Raw genomic sequence first — 21,684 nt, 5'->3', positions numbered from 1 at the left:
AAGTACTACCTGTACTTTAGATTCAATCCCTACTAAATTACTGAAAGGCCAGTTTTTGTGCTTGCAGAACCTATTGTTAATATTTTCAGTATGTTGTTACTTAGTGGTTGTGTTCCGAAAGCTTGTGAAGTCGCCATTATTAGACCCCTACTAAAGAAATCGGATCTGGATTGTAATTATAGACCCAACTCCAATCTCCCGTTTTTCTCCAAAATTTTAGAAAAGATCGTAGCTTCCCAAATTGTAAAATATCTTAATCATAATATATCTGAAAAATTTCAATCTAGTTTCTGCACTGGTCACAGAACTGAAATGGCGCTCACACGTGTTAATGACATTCTCATCTGTTCTGATGTTGGTTAGATCTCTATTCTTATGTTACTGGACCTGAGTGCCGCATTCGATACTGTAGACCATAGTATCCTACTGATTAGACTTGAAAACTTGGTTGGATTAAGGGGTACTGTTCTGAAGTGGTTCAACCCATATTTACCTAACTGTGAACAATTTGTATTGATATCTGATGACTGCACCCCCTCCATCTCAACTATGGTTCAGTATGGTATGCCTCAGGGCTCTGTGTTGGGTCCATTACTGTTCTCACTGTATATGTTACCATTGGGTGATATTATTTGCAAACATAATGTAAGTTTCCACTCATATGCCAATGACACACAACTATACAGTATGTTTCATTTAAGCCTGATGACCCATCACATGTGGTGTCTTTAGCTAATTGTTTTATCAATATAAAACTATGGATGAGTTTTTTCAATCTCACATTTATTTTAGCAGATGCTGTTCTCTAAAGCAACTGCCACTTAACTCTATGTAGTGTTTTCAGCCCACACACCTTATTCACCAAGATGACTTACACTGCTTGATACATTACTTACAATAGGTCATTATATGACACTTTTCTCCAAAGCAACTTAAAAGTGTTCTGACTACAATTATTTATATAGCTGGGTAATTTTACTGAAGCAATTTAGGGTAAGTACTTTGCTCAAGGCTCAAACCTGCAACCTTTGGGTCTAAAGGTAGTAGCTCTAACCCCTACGCTACCAGCTTTCCTTTTATGCATTTATACTCTCATTCATCCATACATAAGTGGAACACACTCTCTGTCACTCACACATTATGGGTGAAGCTGGACAGCATGTCTTTGAACTATGAGAGGAAACCGGAGCACCCGGAGGAAACCCACGCAGACACAGGAGAACATGCAAATTCGCACAGACTGAGTGGAGATCGAGCCCATGTCCTTTCTCACCACCCAGGTGTTATGAGACAGCAGGGCTACTCGCTATATCACCGTGTTACCCATCTTTATCTCTAAATGCCACTAAAACAGAGATACTTGTGGTGGGTGATGGTGCCAAAACTCTTGACACAATCACATCAATCTTTACCACAACTGGTTATAAGCTTGAAACGTACAGATTTTGTTAAGGATTTGGGTGTCTTGTTGGATGGAAAGCCGTCTTTTGTGTCTCATATAAATGCTTTGACAAAGTCGTTCTTCCTTCAGTTATGAAACATAGCTAAATTAAGGCAATTCCTATGTAGGCAGGATGCTGAGAAACTGGTTCATGCTTTCGTTTCAAGCAGGCTGGACTGTTGTAATGCTTTAATATCGGGTTGTCCATACCAGACTGTATCCAGGCTACAGTTGGTGCAAAATGCTACTGCGAGAATCGTCACTAGAACTCGGAAATATGACAATATAACACCGGTGCTGAAATTGCTGCATTGGCTCCCGGCTACAGCAGTACGCGGCATTGCTCCGGCTTACCTTTGTGGGATCATTGATTCTTATACTCCAGGACGATATCTTCGTTCACTGGATGCGGGTTTCCTTAAAGTACCTCTGATTAATAAGACCTCAGTAGGAGGTCACGCCTTTTGCTATAGAGCAGCTAAACTGTGGAATAGTCTACCAGTTACTGTCAGAAATGCCCAATCTGTCTCAGTCTTCAAATCCAGACTAAAGACGTACATGTTCACTCGGACATATCGCCATGAAATTTAATTCAACTTGGCTTTGTTTTTGTATTTCCCACCTCTGTATCAAAACGTATTAAACTTATTTCTTTAAGTTAGAAATTACTATAAATTTATTCTAGTTGAGCATTGTTTCCCTACAAGAAGACCCGATGACCCGGTCGGCCGTCAGAGAAGCTCCCCGCGCTGACTGAAGATGACGACCAACCCCATGATGGACGAGACATACCTTGCTGAACCTGGAAATCAAGCTACCACACAGCAACAATGCCACTGTTACCTGTAAATTGACTTAGAAGTTTTATTTAATCTAGAATGGCCAGGAGGGGTGGGCAGCCACTGGCACTTGGACCCCCAGAGGTTTATTTTTCTCCCTTGACTTTCAGTTGGGAGTTTTTTGTTCCTTTCCTCCGTGGCCAGTTGGCATACTTATAGTTTTATAAAAGCATTGATAATGTGTTATGCTAGGTCTGTAGTCAACTGGCTTCTTTGTTTCCTTGTCTGATGTATTTGTTTCTTCACCCTATGCCTGCGTTCAAGTGCTCTGCATCACTGCGTGAGAAGAGCACTCTGAAAATAAATTGAATTGCCATAACTTTAGATACTAGATGCATTAAAATTATTCCTCGGTTTGATGGAAGAAATGCAACTTCTAAATATGGGAGTGATTTACAGGGATTGAAGGTTTTAGAAAGTCCATTATGAAGTCATGGGGATCAACGGTATGAAAGCGATACACATTATTACATTACTTCAGTTAGCTAACGCTTTTCTCCAAAGTGACTTACAGTGTTAATATGTTTACAAATATTAACCAAGGTACTTTTACTGGAGCAATTTAGAGTAAGTACTTTGCTTAAGTGTATTTATAGGTATTACCCTGCTACTTACAATTAGTTACCCCTTGTATACAGCACTGACATTTGTCTTTTTTTAACTGGAGTAATTTTTGGGGTAAGTACATTGTTCAAGGGTATTATAGCTGGAGGTAAAACTCAAACTGGTGACCTTTGGGTCTAAAGGCAGCAGCTCTAACCACTATATTACCATGTGCCATCTCAGCCCGAGGCATGTTCATATGGACTGCAGTAAACTAAAATAAAACATCTCATAAGCTCAGCTGTAGTAAGGTTTTGACAGTTTTTGAAAGCAGGCTGGTCTAAAATTACCTCTGCTATTTCTGTCATTAGCCCAAAAAATGAACACATTACATACAGACTCAAGGCACATTAGATCTGAAACAATCAGTCAAAGTAATATTGCAAGCATAAACTAGAATAGAGATAAACTGTTACGTTTGGGGTTGAATCCACTTACAGGAATGAATACATACTGTTGACAGTTTAATGACTAAAATATTGCAGTAGCTTGTGACTGAGTTAATAGTCTTTATTATTATTTATTAACATAAGTAATTATGGAACAGTTATATTTCATCAGTTTTCTGCTAATCATGTCCCTTGCCTGTCTTCAGATGTGCTATGCATACTAAAGAAGAAGATACCAAAGAATGCGCCTTGTAAGACACACACACACACGGTCTGAAGCTACTTGTTCCAGGCGGGGTCACGGCAAGCCGGAGCCTAACCTGGCAACACAGGGCACGAGGCTGGAGGAGGAGGAGACACACCTGGGATGGGACGCCAGTCCGTCACAGGGCACCCCAAGGGGGACTTGACCCCCAGACCCACCGGAGAGCAGACCTTGGCCAAACCCACTGCACCACTGCACCCCCCCCCCCCCCCTTCTAAGGCATGTCTGTTAAATAAATGTAAATCAAACTTTTCCCTAAATGCTCTGCTGTCCAAGAAGTCAGGCAAATATAAACATCCTCTGTGCAGCTATCATGTACAATGAAACCAAGGCCAGAAGGCATACAAATGAAAGATTGCTAATTTTAGCTGGGGCTAAGCTCTGATGTAGATTTTGTATTTTCTGTATTTTAAATTCCTAAACTGAAATGCACTTCTTTATATTATTGCAATATTGCCAACTGTATTTCATAATTAGAAGTCGAAAGTATTCTCAAAAGTGTATTCAAAGTATTGACATGTATTACAAATATTACTTTGCTCTAATTTTCACTGCATTTTGAGGTGTTTCTATACTGATTCCTAAAGCCTAGTCTCTAACACAAGGCCGTTTATGCCGAAAAGATGTAAATAATTTCTGAACCGCTTGCCCTTCTCGTAAATACAACCGGTCAGAAGAATTGGTACGGCTGCTTATATTCCTGCTGAAGTGTCCTGCTCAATAAGCGCCACGATATTCTGTGAAAAACATCATCTTTGCCTAGATGTTCAAAAGTTTTTTTAAACATGTTTTGCCGTTCAGATTTTTTAGGTTACAATATTGAAGTGTACCCAACGTATACCCCATCGTAGAGGTTTGTTAAGCAAATTCTAACCTTTCACCTCAGTGATGAACTGATCCATTCATGTTAATAGATTTCTGAATTTGTTATTAACACAAAATGATGCCTATTATTGTGTCTATTTGTTATTCCAGCATGAACTACTAAAGTCAATGCGTGACACTGTGCTACTGTCCAATAACACCGACAAACTACTGAACAAAGTTTCCATCCAAAGGTCTAAAGGTGGTTTCCGTAGTGCCTGAAACGGAAACCATGTGATTTATGTTGTGTTCTTCTATCAGTTCTGTTCTTTTATATAAACTGGGCAGCATGCTGTAGTCTGAAATTCCCCAAATTAAATCCCTGCTCTAGCTGCAACACCCTTCATCAGGGCACTTGTCCTGCATTTCTCCAGAAAGAACACCCTGCTGTATAAATAGGTAAATCATGCAAAGCTGTTGGCTTAATATTGGAACTTGCTTTGTACAAAGGTGCCAGCAACAGAAAGGGTTAATAATAATGTTCCCGTTCCTCCGTTTTTTTGGTCCTGCTTTGCGCCTTTTCTTATCCTTTCTGATCCTTTCTTGTTTCTGTTCATTTGGTTTTTTGTCTTTATCTCTTTGTTCCTGTGCTATACCGTTTGTAATCCTTCTTATGTTTTAGTTCTTTTCTGTTTGCTATTCTTTTTAGTGGTCTTCGTTTTGGTTCCTGTTCCATTTTTCATTCAGAAATTCTAAAACATCATTCTGCCTACTTAGCTGATGTAGAAAGAAAATGAACCCTATTTTAGTCATCCATTCACCACACAAAATTTCTGGAGTGTATTTGGTTTCATTATTTCTTTTATTTTTGGTAAGTTGCCATTTATTTAGAGTTATATGGCTCGATTTCTCCATGTGTCTTAAATGTGTCATTTCATCCTATTACTTTAATTGTGCAACAATATCTTTTAGGGGTGGGGATGTGGTGGCACAGTGGGTTGGACCGGGTCCTCCTCTCCAGTGGGTCTGGGGTTTGATTCCCGCTTGGGATGCCTTCCAATGGACTGGAGTCCCGTCCTGGGTGTGTCCCCTCCCCCTCCAGCCTTACACCCTGTGTTGCCAGGTTAGGTTCTGGCTCCCTGTGACCCTGTATGGGACCAGTGGTTTCAGACAATGAGTGTGTGGCCATTGCCCCAGAAACAACCTTTTCATGAAGAGGGCAATTAAAATACCCTTTTGTTTCATCTTATTGTTTCTGTGCTCCATTAATTTTATATCTTGGCAAAGGACAGTTTTTAGCATTTCATCTATGAATTTGAAGTAACCTTAGCAGGTCATTGAGAAGAGTGCATTTTGGGGTAATGTAAGTGGGTCAGTGAGAAGAATCTAAGTTAAATCAGTTATTATAAGAGCTGTTTGAACTTTCAACTGTTTGCAGTAAGACTCAAGAAAAGGTGTATAGTATAAAAAAAAATTGAAGATTTGCCTTTAACAACAAAGTTTTTCATATAATATATGCTATTATAGTTTTAATTTAAGTCTCAGAGACATAGAAACGGTGCTATTAATGTGACATTTAAGAAACAGGAAACACTAGAAGGGGTAATAGTGTTTCTGACATTTTTCCAGAAATTATATTTTGTTTGTTTTTAAAGTTTAATTTTTTAAATTAGAGTTTAAAATTTGGAATTTTTTTTCATTAACTGGCAGGTAAACATTATAATACCACTAATTTTCTAAAGGTAAATTCAAAAAGTAATCTATACATAATAAATTAATCAATCAATAAATCAATCAATCAATCACACTGGCTGAAGCCACTTGTCAGGGGTGGGATTGTGGCGAGTTGAGGACTAGCCCGGCGGCTCAGGGTTCAGGGGAAACACCCAGGATGGGACAGCAGCCTGTCACAAGGCACCCTAAGCAGGACTCAAACCCCAGACCCACCAGACAGCAGGATCTGGCCAAACCCAATGTACCACCGCACCCCCCATAATAAAATCTTTTTGATCAATTTACTTTTACAGTTCTGTGTCACATTTTTAAAAACATACATTTACAGTTAGATGATGCATTTCACCGATGTAACTTCTAGTGTTAATCTGCTGACAATTATTTACCGCTTTATACAGCTAGGTAACTTTGCTAGAGCAATTCAGGATAAGTACCTTGCTCAAGGGGGGCACAGTGGCGCAGTGGGTTGGACCAGGTCCTGCTCTCCGGTGGGTCTGGGGTTTGAGTCCTGCTTGGGATGCCTTGCGAGGGAGTGGCGTCCCGTCCTGCGTGTGTCCCCTCCCCCTCCAGCCTTATGCCCTGTGTTGCTGGGTTAGGCTCTGGCTCCCCGCAACCCCATATGGGACAAGCGGTTCAGATGATGTGTGTGTGTACCTTGCTCAAGGGTACCACCAGTGGAGTGGGATTTGAATCTGCAACCTTTGGTTCTAAAGGCAGCAGCTTAACCACTATGTTAACAGCTGTCCCCTAGATATATGCATATGTAATAATGATTATTAATGTGCTGTAAGAAGAGGGGTGTGGTGGTGTACTGGGTTTGACCGGGTCCTGCTCTCTGTTGGGCCTGGGGTTCAAGTCTTGCTTGGGGTGCCCTGCGACGGACTGGCGTCATGTCCTGGGTGTGTCCCCTCCCCCTTTAACTTTATGCCCTCTGTTGCCGGATTAGGCTCCAGTTCGCCGCGACCCCGCTCCAGATAAGTGGTTTCAGACAATGTCTTGTAAGTGCTGTCCAACTTGAAAAACATACAGTTATCTTTTATATTTTAATTCCTCTCAAGTAAATACTACATTAAATTACTGTTGGTATACTACATTATTATGTGAAGTTTATAGGCATCACTGGGTGACTGGACAGCTAATCAAAATAAATGTACAATGTCTCGTCTGGCAAAACGTCTATTACAAGATGTTAAAGAAGACATCATGCACTGGTTTAGCTGTTTGGTTTACCCAGCATGTTTTTCTTATTTTTATAAAGTGTTCACCAGAAACTCTTTTTTAAACCCGACTTATATCTTTGACTGGATCGAGACAGCTTCTTTAGACAGCTGTCAGCACAGATAATCAAGACTATCATTCTTAAAAATAGCCAGCTAGGTATCTCTCCAGGTACGTCTACATTTCTCCTTTTGCAGGCCTTTCTCTCTCTGTCTGAGCAAACTTATCACATCTGACAGCTTTTTGGTTTTTTCCACACCTTTTCATCTCTTTGGAGCTTTAGTGGTACCGAGAAAAGTATGGCAGTTTCTTCAAACTTATACTCTTGTTTTCAAATATTTTCCTGCAACCAGATTTGTTTTAAACAATTATGTCTAGTGTAACAAAATATGTATACAGTAGACACTGCAACACAGTGATATCTAAACATCTGGTTGACAGCTCTTGATTAAATAAGTTTGTTACAAGAATCCACAGCCACAATATAAAATTATTCTTATTATTATTATTATTATTATCTCTAAAGTAACTTACAATATTAGAGTTACATACTAAAGTTACCCGTTCAGCTCTGTATCAGCTGTACTGTGTATTACAGCAGGAGCAGGGACCCAAATCCAAGTTCTTTGATTGCACAGTGATGGCTCTAAATACCGTAGCTCCTATTGTGCCCAAAAGTGTTTGTTAAAATCACTGTGATCTCGAAGGTAATTATCCAGCTTCACAACACATATCCAAAGCACAAATCTTACATACAGGACACAAATCACAAAGATTAGCGCATACACACACACACACACAATGTCTACAACTGTTTGTCCCGAGCAGCATCATTGTGAACCGGAGCCTAGCCCAGCAACACAGGGCGCAAGGCTGGAGGGGGAGGGGACACACCCAGGAACGGGGCGCCAGTCTGCCGCAAGGCACCCTAAGCAGGACTCGAACCCCAGACCCAAGATTAGTGCAGCAGAACACAATAATTCCTAGAAATGATCAAAATAACTTTAAATAGAATGCCAGTACTGGAACTGAAAAAAAAACACAAAGGCAAAACATCATCTTGTGTCAAGGTGACTTGTGGAAACTGAAGCACAAAAGTGCAAGACGAACAGATGGCTGTTAACAGTTTGCGATGTTTTCCATCCCTCTAAAGAGCAAGTCAGGATGTCTTTGGGGTGTTCGCTCTGCAAGCAATCTGGAGTGCTACATGCTGATACGTGGGCAGTAGAAGCCACGAGGGCAATCATAATAAACCGAGAAAGCAAGACATAACTTGTCATTCACAAGTTTGTAGTGTTTCTTCAATGTCCAGTTAACATTTCAAACTGCATTTTGAATCGAACGATGGTCTGTGAGCTGCCGAATAAATTATACAGAAAGCATTTCTTTCCCTTTTTGACCATTGTTCTCCCGACACAGGCTGCCGACAGCTTGAGGTTCCTTCCGGTTAGCTCATAACTTTTCAAGCAAAGTGCATCTATTCACTAAGAAACACCTTCTCATCTATGACCCACAAACAAAGTCCCTAGAGAATATTTTGTTGTTGTGCCACTGCTGCAGCTGTGAGCAACATATGCATCCTTCCTCCTCAGAGATGAGAACAGTCACACCTTGCAATTTCAAAGAACAGCATCAGCTCTTCAAAGGTCTCCAGCAGCCCATGATCTCACCAGTCATATTTTAATGGCATGTCGACCAAGGTAACCTTCCTCTCCATTCCACTTCTTGTTTTAGCACTCCATTGTGTACTGCCATTCACTATATAACAAGTGTTTCACTGTGTTATGGAGAAGAGAGTCTAAGCTGGCATAAAGAAGAAAAATGTTTGCACTCCAGAAAGGACCATGAAGAGTATGTCTACAGAGGGGATTTTCGATGCAAAACACATTATTTGAACAGAATTTTTTTTTCTGTAGAAGAATAAGCGGCATTTTAAACCATATTCAAAATCTGGCTTTCAATTAAAATGGTTTTCAACTCAATAGCAAAATACTGCACTCTGTTTTCCCTTTGAATTAAAACAGGGTGACAGGGCAGCCTTTCTCACAACAGAGTCTGCTTTTGGGAGCTGTTAGTGGAAACATATTATCATATCGCATTTTTTAGGTACCGGAGCAGAAAAAATAAATTCTTTCTTTAATTTTTGACATTGCCTCTTTCTTAAAGCATATCAAGGGTATACATACATTTGGAGTCCTCTGCTATTTAAATAATTTAAACGAAAATGCTGCAAGTGAGTTTCCAATACTTCTGATTTTAAAAGCATAGCTGTGCCATCAAAGATTTTATATTTTACAAGTGCTTATATTAATCTCATGTATGGATGTGAGCTACACCTCGCTGTTCTCTGCAAAACTCCGTACTATTATTGCAATGTTTTATTCACTTCCTGTTTTTCAGATAGGCTCATTGTGGGCTTCAGTTGGGTTTTGGAAATACTCCAGAAAAAGCTGTGGCAGCTGTTGTGACAGCTGGGAAGATAAGCAATTGGATGACAAGGTCGCATTTTTAAGACATATCCTTCATTTGCATCGATGAAGTATGATCTGATATGGATGGCAATATCAGAAATAAAAGTCTTATTTTAAGATGAGTGTTAAGAGAATGCTAAGCTTGGTGTCCTTTTTATGGTCTAGCAGATATCATTTGATGACTTGCTAGTCCAAGTGTTGTTGCCTAGCACTGTGCACAATACCAGTAAATTTGTATCCATGTTGAAAACCCAGATAAGTCTACACTGGTTTTTTTCTCACACTGCCAATAACATGATTCTAGGTTTAAAATGAAACAGTGATGTGTCCAAAGTATACTGATCTTTAAAATTTTTAGAGATGTCTTCATCATGTTACTAAGAAATACCACTAACCTTAAACTAGAAAGAACCATAGAACAATTTTTAAGAAATTGAGGGATTCACTGTCAGCTTTAGAAACTCCCAGAGTCCTTTGCAGCATGCTGCTCGCTGGTCGTGCTAAAGCCTTTCTAATGCAGTAAAATTTAGGTTGGTTGGGTACAATGCTAAAATATATTCTACCAACCAACGTCAACAACTGCTTGTTCCGAGTGGGGTCGCGGAGCCAGAGCCTAACCCGGCAGCACAGGGCACAAGGCCGAAGGGGAGGGGAAACACCCAGGACAGGACGCCAGTCCATCACAAGGCATCCCTAGGACTCGAACCTTGGACCTGCCACACAGCGGACACTGGCCAAACTCGCTGCATCACCATAGCCCCCTAAAAAATATCATTTCTATTAATTTGACAGTAGTTGATGTCAAAATTGTGAAGAGAACAGGGGGATCTTAAAAACTAAACATTTACTTCAAGAAATTTAATCTTCACATTCATTATGATTAGTAGTAGTAATAGTAGGAGAGTGGTGAAGGAAGTAGCAGCAGAGTAGTAATGTTTGTTGTTTTGTATCTATTAATTTAATTATTTATTTAAATAAAACACGCTGTGTTGACAATAACAACAAATTAAAGTCAGGGCTATACATGTATCACCAGAACAAAGTAAAAGGTGCTAAAAACACGCAACGCTCTCAGCCCTTCTCCTCCTGATGTTACGCAACACACGAAACTAATTTCATGTTTCTACTTATTCCTCCGCGCAGCCGAAACCCGAAGGGACGTGGCGTATCCCCGCTGAGTTGTGATTGGCGGATGTGTGTCATGTGACTCCTCCGCCTCGTCGTGACGTCGGCCGATAACAGATACGGTTGCGTCTTCGGTCACGGAAGCAAAATAGCAGGAGAAGAAGCGGTTCCTAAACCGCAGTGAGCGTAGTTGGCGTGGCGAAAAAAAAGTCGTGTATTTAAGGGGCTGTATCTACACTTACCGGGGCTCGTGTGTGCTTGTTGACAGTGAAACACTAGCCTGCTGTCCTTACCTCAGAGGCAGAGCTGTCGTTGAGCCGGACTGCCCCGAGTGAGACCAGCACCAGCGCAGCGAGCAGCAGCAGCAGCACTGCACTGGCTGCGCTCCGCCTGCGCTCCGTCTGCACAGCAGCACTCGGCCCTTCAGTCAACGGGCTCATTTTCAGTCTTTATTCCCTCACTGTTCCTCTTTTTCTACATTATACCATCGCTTTTGTGACCTGAGGCTAACGAGGTAGGACGCACAGTGTTCTGAGTACTACAAAAAAAGGCAGTCTGTGGAGTACACGCTGATTTAACTGTTTCCGCTGATGTGATGCTGCTGTGTGTGTGTGTGGTGATGCAGAAACCGCCCAGCAAACCGTTTCTCTCTCAGCAGTCGATTAGCTGCGAGGAAAGCAGTGAAAAGAATGCAAAAAGAATGCATAAGAATGGTGGCCGAGCTCAGCTCTCCTCCTAGGCCGGGGGCTCAGGATAAGCAGCAGTAATGAGATCTGAGTGACCTGAGCTTGTGGGCTCCAGGCCTACCTACCATCCCAGTAGATGTAGGCTGTCAGTTATTTCCATCTGGCTGCTGTATTAGAAATAGAATTACTGTTTACCTTCATTGTAGCTGACATCTTTCTCCAAGCCTGATTTACGGTGTTAAATAAGCACCTTATGATGATATGACCATTTATGTATGCAGCAGGGTGTTGTTTACTGGAGCTATTCAGGGTCAGTACCTTCACCACGGCCTGGGTCTTGCAGCAGGAGGGGGATTTAACCTTGAAACCTTCAGACTGCTAGGTGATGGCACTATCATGCTGTTGGCATGTCACCGTAGTATGGATCTGCGAAGTTCCGCTTTTGAAAAAGCGCTCGGTACTGTATATGTTGCCAGCGCCTTCTTAAGCGTGTGGGAGCCGCAGCAGATACACAACGTTTTGTCTTTTTGTAGCTGCTTTACCTAGAGAAGTGAGTTAAAACAAGCCAAAATACACCAGATCACCCCATCGCAAGAGGTTGCCAGCAGTTTCCGCTGCATTTCAAAACATGTGTGTTCTTGTCAGGATGATGTACGTCTGTCCCTGGGATGGTAGGGGGGAGATGTACAGAGGTGGAATGCAGCATACCAGCTCTCTCTGGGTAACGGCCAAAGATAAACATTTTTACTGTACTGTGTAATATCTGGCAGATTTGCAGGACACTACAAATATGTTATTCAGCATCTCATTTTCACATCTGAACCTTTTATTGGATAGAAATTAAAATATTCTTAAGTAAAAGTACTTTCTTGATGCTTGGGAAAAAAATTTCAAAAGATTTTGGGTTATGCAGGTATCCTAAATTTGCTGAAAATGTAGATTTGTAAATACTGAGTCATGCAGTACTGAAATTTCAAAAAGCTGGCAAAGGCTGAAGTATAAAAAAAATTTAGTTTTGCTGATTGGTAAAGGGTATACATGGTGCATGAATTAATAACTTCAGTGCATCTGTTTCTGCTATTTAACATCGGATTGCAAGTTTAGCTGCAGTTTCACTTGTTTCTGTTTTTTCCATTTTTGCATTTCAGTGATGGGTCAGGAAACAGGCAAGCATTCCTGGCCAAAACCAGCTGGTGGCTACCAGACAATAACGGGGCGAAGATATGGCAGGAGACATGCATACATTAGTTTCCGACCAACTCTAGCAAAGCAAAAATGTGCAACAGCAGAGGACCGGTTGGAATGGCAAGAAATGGAAATGAACAGTGTCCAAAGAGAGAACTCTTTATGTGTGTGCAATTCATCTGTAACACTCTGACAGCATTGATATTAAAAGTCCAATTTACTAAGCTGATTTTGATGCTGAATGGTTTAGTGTGACTTCTGTTCTGTGATTGATTAAAGGATCAGTCAAGCAAATTAATTGCAAGGTTAGAAACCAATACATAAGTGGTACACCGTATACTTATGATTTTGTCTGTGAATGTTTAGTTATCTTGAATAGTCGACCACTTTCAGCTATGTACATGAATGTAAACTTACACAAAAATTGTAGCTAATGGGAAAAGTATAGGACACCAGATGGCACCAGGCCTTTGAAGTTCAATGTTAGTTTCAAAAGAAAAAAACAGAACAGTTTAATTGTACTGTAGGTTATTAACTGAACTGCAGTTCATTTATTGATTTATAGTATTTCAATCATTTATACTGAAATGGTTTGGTGTACAGAAATATACAGTAACATTCCAATAGAAGTATACTACTAACTTTTTCAACTCTTATTTTAGCATCCAAAGGGAGTTTCTCTTCAGTGTTCCAAGCCATCTTTCCTGTGACTGCTAATTCAGTTCATCCTGAAGCAAGCAAGAACAAAGATTTCCTTAATAGGAAGCAGCCGGTCTCCACTAAAGACAGTGAAGCCTTGAACTGCAAAATATTTATGTGTGACCAAGTCATGGACTGTGACCCTCAGATTTTGTTGGGTTCCAAAGAAAGTTCAGATACACATGTGTGGGCCACAGAAGAGAAGAAGGATGACAGTCCTCATGGCTCAAACATGCTGAGCTTTGTAAATATTGACTCTTATGAGCCGGACAGCAGTGATGGTGAGGAAGAGGATGAGACCAGTACGAATCAGTCGCTGGGTCTACAAAAAAGGGTTGATGACATGATTTCTGAACTGGAGAAGGAGTTTGATCACCTTGGTGATGTGAACTCTTACTTGTACACTACAACATGGGAAGAGGCAGCTTGTTCCACTGAAGAAGCATCATCTGAGAAAGACATTAAGGTGCTCAGTCCAGAAAGGAGAGGTTTTCAGAGACTGGGCTTGGTAAATGAGCAAAGCATCGACTTGTCTCACGTTCACAGCAACACACCAAGCAAGCAAGATGAGTCAGAGAGCGAGGTGTGTCTAAGTCATCATAAAAGTCTTGACTGTAAGGATTCAAGGACATCCCAAGGGGAAATGGTGGTCAGACCAAAAGTTCGCAAACAGGTAAGTGTAAACTGTGTAAAGAAAAGGACCTCCTCCCAATCGGGAGAAATTAGTAGTGGACTTGTGAAGCGGCCTGCCAATAAGAAGTGTAGTTCAGCCTTGCCGTTGTTCCGAGCAGAGGCAGAAAGACTAAAGAAAGAGTTCATTTTTGATTTTCCACAGATAGACTGCATTCCAGGTGAGCTTAAGCCCCAAGAGGAGAAGAGAGAAGATGCAGAAATCTATAGCAAAATTGAAGATGAAGATGAACAGTGGGAGGATGTGGAGGATACTGTTGAGAAGTATGCCACATTAATGATAGAAGACACCAGGTAATTTTTTTCAGTTCCTTATTCTGTATTCTTTCAGCAGTATATGAAAACAGTCTGGTTTCTGGTGAAGGAAGGTTATAAATATATATATATTTTTTTTCCATTAAATGTTTGTAAGTTTTATGAATTATCTTGGTTGGACCTTGTTTGGTGCAATAGTAGGTCAGTTATATTTATGAGCAATTAAAGCAATGTATTTGGCTAATTTATGTATTAGCTAATCTTCAGGAAGTTTACCTGAAAAGTTTCTCCTTGACATAAGTGTTTATTTCGTGATCATTAGTGTTGGGCAAGGCTTGCAGTTTATTTACTTTTGTTTCAAAAATGCTGGAGGTAAGAAAATGAAAAGGAAGCAGATTGTGTTCGATCATGCAAATCTTGCTATTGCTAATCATTAGCACTGCTGCCGCTCCAACTACTAACAGTTGTTATTACGTGACTATTATTACACCAGGCAGCACTGTTGTTAAATAGCTGGACTTGTGGCAAAAAGGTCATTTGTCTAGTTTCATAGAAAGGATTACTGTAGTGGCCAATAAGGTTCTTTGAAATTATGCAGTTGTGGCTGAAAATATTGGCACCCTTGCATTTTTTTGCATAGTTTTCTCTTAGGTGAAATAGTAATGATAGTATTTCATCTCCACAATTCTTTATTTCACTGTTAATCTTATAGAACATTTGTTTTTGATTCAGAACTTAGCAGATCCTTTCAAATCAGGAAATGAAAAGAAATGGCAGTGACAAAATTGACACCCTTGACTCAGTATTTGGTAGCACAGCCTTTGGTCAAAATTACTGCAATGAAGCACTTGCTGTAGCCATTAGTGACCTTCCTGTTCCTCTGAGCTGTCAATTTGCCCTACTCATCTTGTACAGACTGATCTTGTTCTCCCATATTTGAAAGGTGCATATGTCCAACCACCATTTTTAGATCTCTCCACAGGTTTTCAGTGGGATTTAGGTCTGGACTCATTGCAGGCCACTTCAAAACAGTAAAACATTTTGTCTTTAACCATGCCTGGGTACTTTTTAAAGTACATTTTGGGTAATTATCATGCTGGAAGACCCAGAATCTTTTAATACTAATTTCATTTTTTCTAAACACAGGGATGGTGTGCAGAAGAAAGCCCAACTGCAATTTGCCAGCACACACCTAACATGCCAAAATCCATCTTGGAAAATGTCCCATGGACAGATGAGACAAAATGACAGCTTTTCAGTAAAACACAAAGAGTCTCTATTTTTACAGAAAACAAAATGAAACCTTCAGAACCATATATAAGGTTCTGAATAAAAAAACAAAGTTCTGTAATATTAGCGGTGAAATAAAGAATTATGGAGACTAAATAGTTTGGTCAGTTTCAATCTATTTTTGGAGGAAAAATGTGAATTGTTTGCAAAAGTGCAAGTTTTTTGGCCACATCTATATCATGTATTAGATGTATTAATCTTTTTGAGAATTTAGCTCGAGTCTTTCATTATTATGTATAAATTGTTTTGGTTGCGCTGCTGACTTTGAGGAAGTGATTTCTTCCTTGTTTGTAGCTCACTTGATTCTTACACATTGTAGGTAACTAGATTTGCCTCCATGACTTACTTGGCATCATAATTTTCAAACCTGTATGAAAGGTGCAATGTATTAGACACCTAATTGTCACACAGGTACTTTGTTTACATTCTTAATGAGACTTGGATGAATTAATGAAGTTGAATTAATGGCCTTCTTCAGACAGCCTATGCAGTTGAAGTGTTAAAGTATTACTGATGCAGTCAGAAGCTAAGTTGTGGCAAGCAACTAACACAAGGTACAACAGGTGACTCATGTCTGGTTTTCTGTGCACTTTCATGGAAGATCTGAATGCAGCGATGGGGAGTGTTCCACTGCCTGGACTTCAGGTGTGGATGAAGATCCCTGTTCCAGCAATGAGAGCTGGGAGACACTGCTGGGCTTTGACCAATCAGAACTAGAGGTGCAAAGCAACGGAAGTAGCCTAGATGAAGAGCCTGAGCTGAACTTCATTCCTGAGTGAGTGCATTATCTCCAAATGTTTGTTTGTTTCATCTGTGTCTTTCTAGTTGATCTTAGATATAGTCCACTCATTGAACACCCCTAGAATTCAAGAAAAATGGATCACAAAGCAAGGATTGTGAATATGTAACTTGTTGGGAATCTGGAACAGTAATGAACATTGAGTTCTGACCTTTACATCCCCCTGTGAAAAATTAGTATGAAGGTCTTCTTGGAAGCTTTGAAAGAGACGTTGACTCTAAACACTCTATTTCTTGGAATGCTTTATTCACTCCTGCACATGCCCTGCACATTTGATAGTGAATAGTTTTGCCTTACCCTCAGATTACTTACATTGATTTATTGAGTCATGACTGTGCTGCTTTGTAGAATATGTTAGGACTGTTATGCACTTTTTATTATTAATTATGTGTAGTAGTGTAAAACTAAAGTACGTGGCACATATGTGACCTACCATGAGACTCAGGACGTGCTATTATGACCATCTGTGAGATGTGTTATGTGTGAGTATGCAACTCTGCATAAATCAAAAGTATTGAACTGTTTACCTGATAGTCTAACCTTATTGCCCATGGAGCAAATCATCTTCATTGAATGGATTTTCGAAAATGTAGTATTTAGTGCTTGCGGTTCAGACAATGTGTGTGTGTGTGTGTGTGATATCTTGGGAAGCACCTGATTCTAGTATCTTGCCCAGAGACCCAAAAGAGTAGGCCTGATCCTGGATGTAATTTTTAAAGCTGTGTTCTCAAAGAATTAAGTTTGTAACAAATTTCATGTGCTAATAGGTTTATTCTTTTCAGTGAATCACAGCTAGGCCCTTTGTTTACAATAAGACTGAAGTGATCACTCATACCAGTGAAATTTTGTCTGGTATCATTGACAAATGGAAGTTGTACAATGCTTGTGTAAAAATATTTTGACTGCTGGCAATGCTGTGTGTAAATACATTGCCTGTATGATATGGTTTTTGTGTGTTCAGTGTTAGCACTAAATCAAAAAGGTCCCTGGAATGAAATATTGCACCTTTAACTTAAAACATTACTTGTGTTACTCTTGTTGAAGTTAGTAGTAAAGTCACTCTTGTTATTCTAGTTAAAAAGGTTCTGTATTTGGTCTTGTGTTTTATCCTCAACGTCTAGTTTAGATTGACACCATTAAGCTCAAGGTTAAGCAAGTTCTGTTTTTTTTTTTTTTTTTTTTAAATTAACGTTTCTAATGAAATTTTGTAGGTGTTGCCAGAATTAAATGTACTTTAGGTAAATACTTAATAAAGTGGTATATGATGACGTCAAGTTTTTATCGGTACTTCCATTTCCAAAATGTGAAATTATGTATGCATTTGATTTATTATAGAGACCAAATGTCACTGGAGGAAGGTGAGATTCCATGGCTTTCATATCATGAGGAGACAGACAGCAGCAGTGATGAAGACCCAGAGGGGATGAGCCACTTCGTTCACCCAGGACTCTTTATGCTCGATGGAAACAACAACTTTGAGGATGATTCCAGTGTGAGCGAAGACTTTGATGCAGAATGGAGGTTTGTATTTCAAAAAGGTGGGGAAAAAATAAATTGCTGCTCGTCAAGTCTGCATTAATTTTCAACAACAAAGTTAGCGGGAAATGAAAAACATTCCTGCACCATTTAATGATGTGGAAAATGTCAGTAGGGATTCTAGCCAGAGGGAAAATTTTGATTTGAAATAGCTTTTGTACTGTTGGCATGTGACTTCAAATAATATATGTTTGCGCATTATTTGTAGTTTATGTGCACTTTATATATTTTAATTAACTTTATTACCTGCTACTATAGATAAACAGTAGATTTTATGTGGTTGTCCCTAGTGTCCTCTATTGATACGCAGTTCTTTTCAGAAGGAATTGCACTTTCAGTTCCAGACTGAGTAGAGCAGATACAAAATTAGGAAAACATCTTAAAGGAAATTTTGTAGGAAAACTTTAGTTGTCTTGAAAGAGTCAAGTGTAATAGTAATTTGAAAAGTGAGTTTTGTAAGTTGAAAAAAGGGTTGAAAGATGCAGTGAGAAATACATAAGATGGAAGAAGAAATGTATAAGAAAATACTTTTACCTTCATGAATTTGGCAACTGCTTTGCCTGAGTGATGGTTCAGACTAAACAAAAGTGTGTTTGACGATGGAAAGATAAAAACACGATGATTAAACAAATCTACGAAAAAATGTTAAAATTGGAAAATTTCTTTTTTGCTAAGGTTTTTTGATGACTTTGGAGAAGGGTTCACGATGGCTCAAGCTATCTCCTACATGGACCCACAGCTGTTCACTTACATGGCACTGGAAGAGCGGCTCGTCCAGGCCATGGAGGTGGGTGCGATTTGTGAATCACAAAACAATTCATGATGCTTTGCGCTGAAATGAACATGAATGATAAACACATGTGACTGCAATCCTCCAAGTACAGACAGCACAAAAATCAGTTAACACTACATGCAGACCAGCAGCCAGTTTTTTCCCCCCCTATTTACCCAGTGAAATTGTACAAAGTTTTGTAAAATTGCATCATGCCATTATTTTATGACAGAAAATGAAGCATTTTTGTGTTTACAAAAATGTTTGCCCCTCCAGTGAATTTATCCTAGCTGCAGAATATGTTCTGAGTGACTACAATAAGTTGTTTTGATGCTCTGTTTGAAGGCAGCACTAGCGCACCTCGAGTCTCTTGCAATTGATGTAGAGCAAGCCCACCCCCCAGCCTCTGAAGACGTCATTAGCTGTCTGCCTCAGATCACAGTGTTGGAGGACTATTGTGGTAGGCCTTGTGTAGCCATCCATCCATTCCTGAAACTGTCTGTGTGGTAGAGCATCTCTACATTATGTACCTGTGCTCAGAAATGAATGTGCATTCCGTAGTTGTCTTACAGCTTTTATGTTGTCTGTTAAATTAAGGTGAATGCTGACCCATTTGTATAGCAGGTTTTAATTCACTTAAGAATATTATGTTATGCAGTAATACAAGGAGTCTGTATTGAAGAAAGTGTTAGAGAATTATGTTAATTGTAATGTTGGATTGTATTTTGTATAGCACTGGTAGATTGGTTAATAACGCTAAGAAAGCGAGGGATTTAATATTGGCGAAGCCTTGCGGCTGTTTCCGCAATAATACTGCAGCACATAGTAAGGATGCATAGAGATTAATGAATGAAGCACTGCAGAATAGCTTCTGCTGCTACATGTTACTGGCACACCGCACAATTAAAAATAGTTTCATTATGCACACTGATTTCAGTCCTCTTAGAACATCTGTAGCATTTTCCCTCCATTTACATCAGTTTAGGGCTGCGCAGAGTGCTCTCGTTTCATTGTTGCATTTACGGTCGAACACTATCAAAGTGCTGGGTGGAAATCATTATTCCTGAATAGATTTAAAACTGAGTTTTAAAAAGCAAAAAAGGATCTAAAGCCTTTTTGTCAGCACTATAGAACCAAAATTACTTGCAAATAAGTAATAAAGTGGGTATATAATTTATATAATGCGCTCAAGTCAGTGCGTGCAACTGCTGTTAGGCAAGATAGAGTTCAAGCTAGTAATGCTACATGTTTCTGACACATGGATAGCTTTAAAAAAGGCTTTGTCTCCCACTTCAGACAGTGTTTTCACTCAGCCATATGCTGCTGAAGATACCACAAAAATTGGAGGCGATTACTGCTTGTAGTGTTTTGAATGACAGTCTTTAAAGAACTTCCTTTTGTTGAATCCTAAAACTGTAAGTCACCCAAAACAAAGGCATCATGATGATGATGATAGGTGCATGACATGTTTGAACATCTCACCACTTTGAGAGTTCTTTATGTGTTTACATTTCCATAATGTTGGTAACTCTTGTGCTCACAGGCCATTTATACTTTTCAGGTAAGGAGCAGTGCTGTGCCATCTGCTGCGCCGAATACATCAAAGAGGAGATTGCCACAGAACTTCCATGCCATCACGTTTTCCACAAAATATGTATAACTCTCTGGCTGCGGAAGGTACCCTCACACCCCTCGTACATTCAGCAGCCTGTACGCTTGTGAACAAAGATCACTGATTCTCTATGTGTATCTTGAATATTTCTGACATCAGCCTAAAGTATCATAAATGGCAAGTCTGAATATTTCAGTGGGAATCTGTTCATACTCATCTCAGCCCTTATCCATCACATGCACAGAACTACCAAAGTAAATGCATGTCTTGCTCTGATAAAATTCTTGTGACAGTAACCTAGTTTCTTTAAAAAAAAAAAAAAAAAAAAAAAAAAGTCAATTATGAAGCTTTCCCATTATGGAATGCATACAGTGTTTTATCCTTAACATTCATAAAATATGTAGTTCCTGATCTTGCTGATGCTTCGATACTTACTTTGCTGCCAGTAGTATATGTAAATGGTCGAATATAGTCCTCATTGTATGTTTCTATTTATTTTTAGTCTGGCACATGCCCAGTGTGTCGTCACGTCCTGTCCCCTGGTGTATCGGACACCTTGGCATCAACATCCTTCGTCTCCGATCACGATGCTCCACCATCCAGCCACAGCACAGCGGGAACACGATGAAATCACATCTACTATTGAAAATACAAGAAATCACCTTTTATTTCTTAGCTAAAAAACACTATTTCCACAGTGTAACGTTGTTCACTTGACATCTTTATTGTTGTTTGTTGTTAATTTTGTTTAGTTACGTTGCAAGCTAAGAATGCCAGAGAAAGTTTTGCTGATTATGATGTATTTTTGCTCTAATAAAGGAGATAAGAAATTGGAACACAATACATTTTTCAGGCTCTTACTAAGTGTGGGAGAAAAAAAATACAATTTTTAATATCATTTATTTGGAATTTTTCATACTCTACTGCAGTTCAATCTTGAAAAAGTTTCTGTATAAGGTTGAGCCAGGTTTGACCAGTCTCTGAGTGATTTTAAGAGAAGTGGTCATATTGGATAGCTTGCAAAAGGTGCCATCTGTTAATATAGTGTAACTGCAGTATACTTCTCTCAGATTCTGTGTGTGTGTGTATGTGCGTGCGCTGTTTTACCCAGAATGAGTAGAGCAAACAGCAGAACATCGACAGTGAATGTCAAGTGCTCAGTGAAGAATGGGTGCCAAAATAGCTTTTTCACCAAGGCTGGAACAAAAGCTATATTGGAAGTTGGAAGGCAAGTACTGAGGTCAGACAGGACAATCTCAGTCAAAATTATT

At 39.6% G+C, this 21,684-nt stretch overlaps 1 protein-coding gene across 1 annotated transcript; it reads left to right on the top strand.

The window, feature by feature from the left end:
• The first annotated feature begins 10,997 nt into the window (after positions 1–10,997).
• pja2 (praja ring finger ubiquitin ligase 2) lies at positions 10,998–21,244 on the top strand. Its single transcript, XM_018748154.1, has 10 exons — positions 10,998–11,403; positions 12,724–12,924; positions 13,423–14,132; positions 14,295–14,443; positions 16,296–16,469; positions 17,829–18,014; positions 18,705–18,816; positions 19,147–19,261; positions 20,363–20,478; positions 20,916–21,244. Exons 2-10 carry the CDS (start codon positions 12,726–12,728, stop codon positions 21,039–21,041), a joined length of 1,887 nt encoding a protein of 628 aa, XP_018603670.1. The 5' UTR covers positions 10,998–11,403; positions 12,724–12,725; the 3' UTR covers positions 21,042–21,244.
• The last annotated feature ends 440 nt before the right edge of the window (positions 21,245–21,684 follow it).

Source organism: Scleropages formosus, chromosome 6, assembly GCF_900964775.1.
Source record: "Scleropages formosus chromosome 6, fSclFor1.1, whole genome shotgun sequence".
In the NCBI taxonomy this organism is placed as follows: Eukaryota; Metazoa; Chordata; class Actinopteri; order Osteoglossiformes; family Osteoglossidae; genus Scleropages; species Scleropages formosus.
Note: the sequence above shows the minus strand (reverse complement) of the source record. Positions and strands in the feature narration are given on the sequence as shown.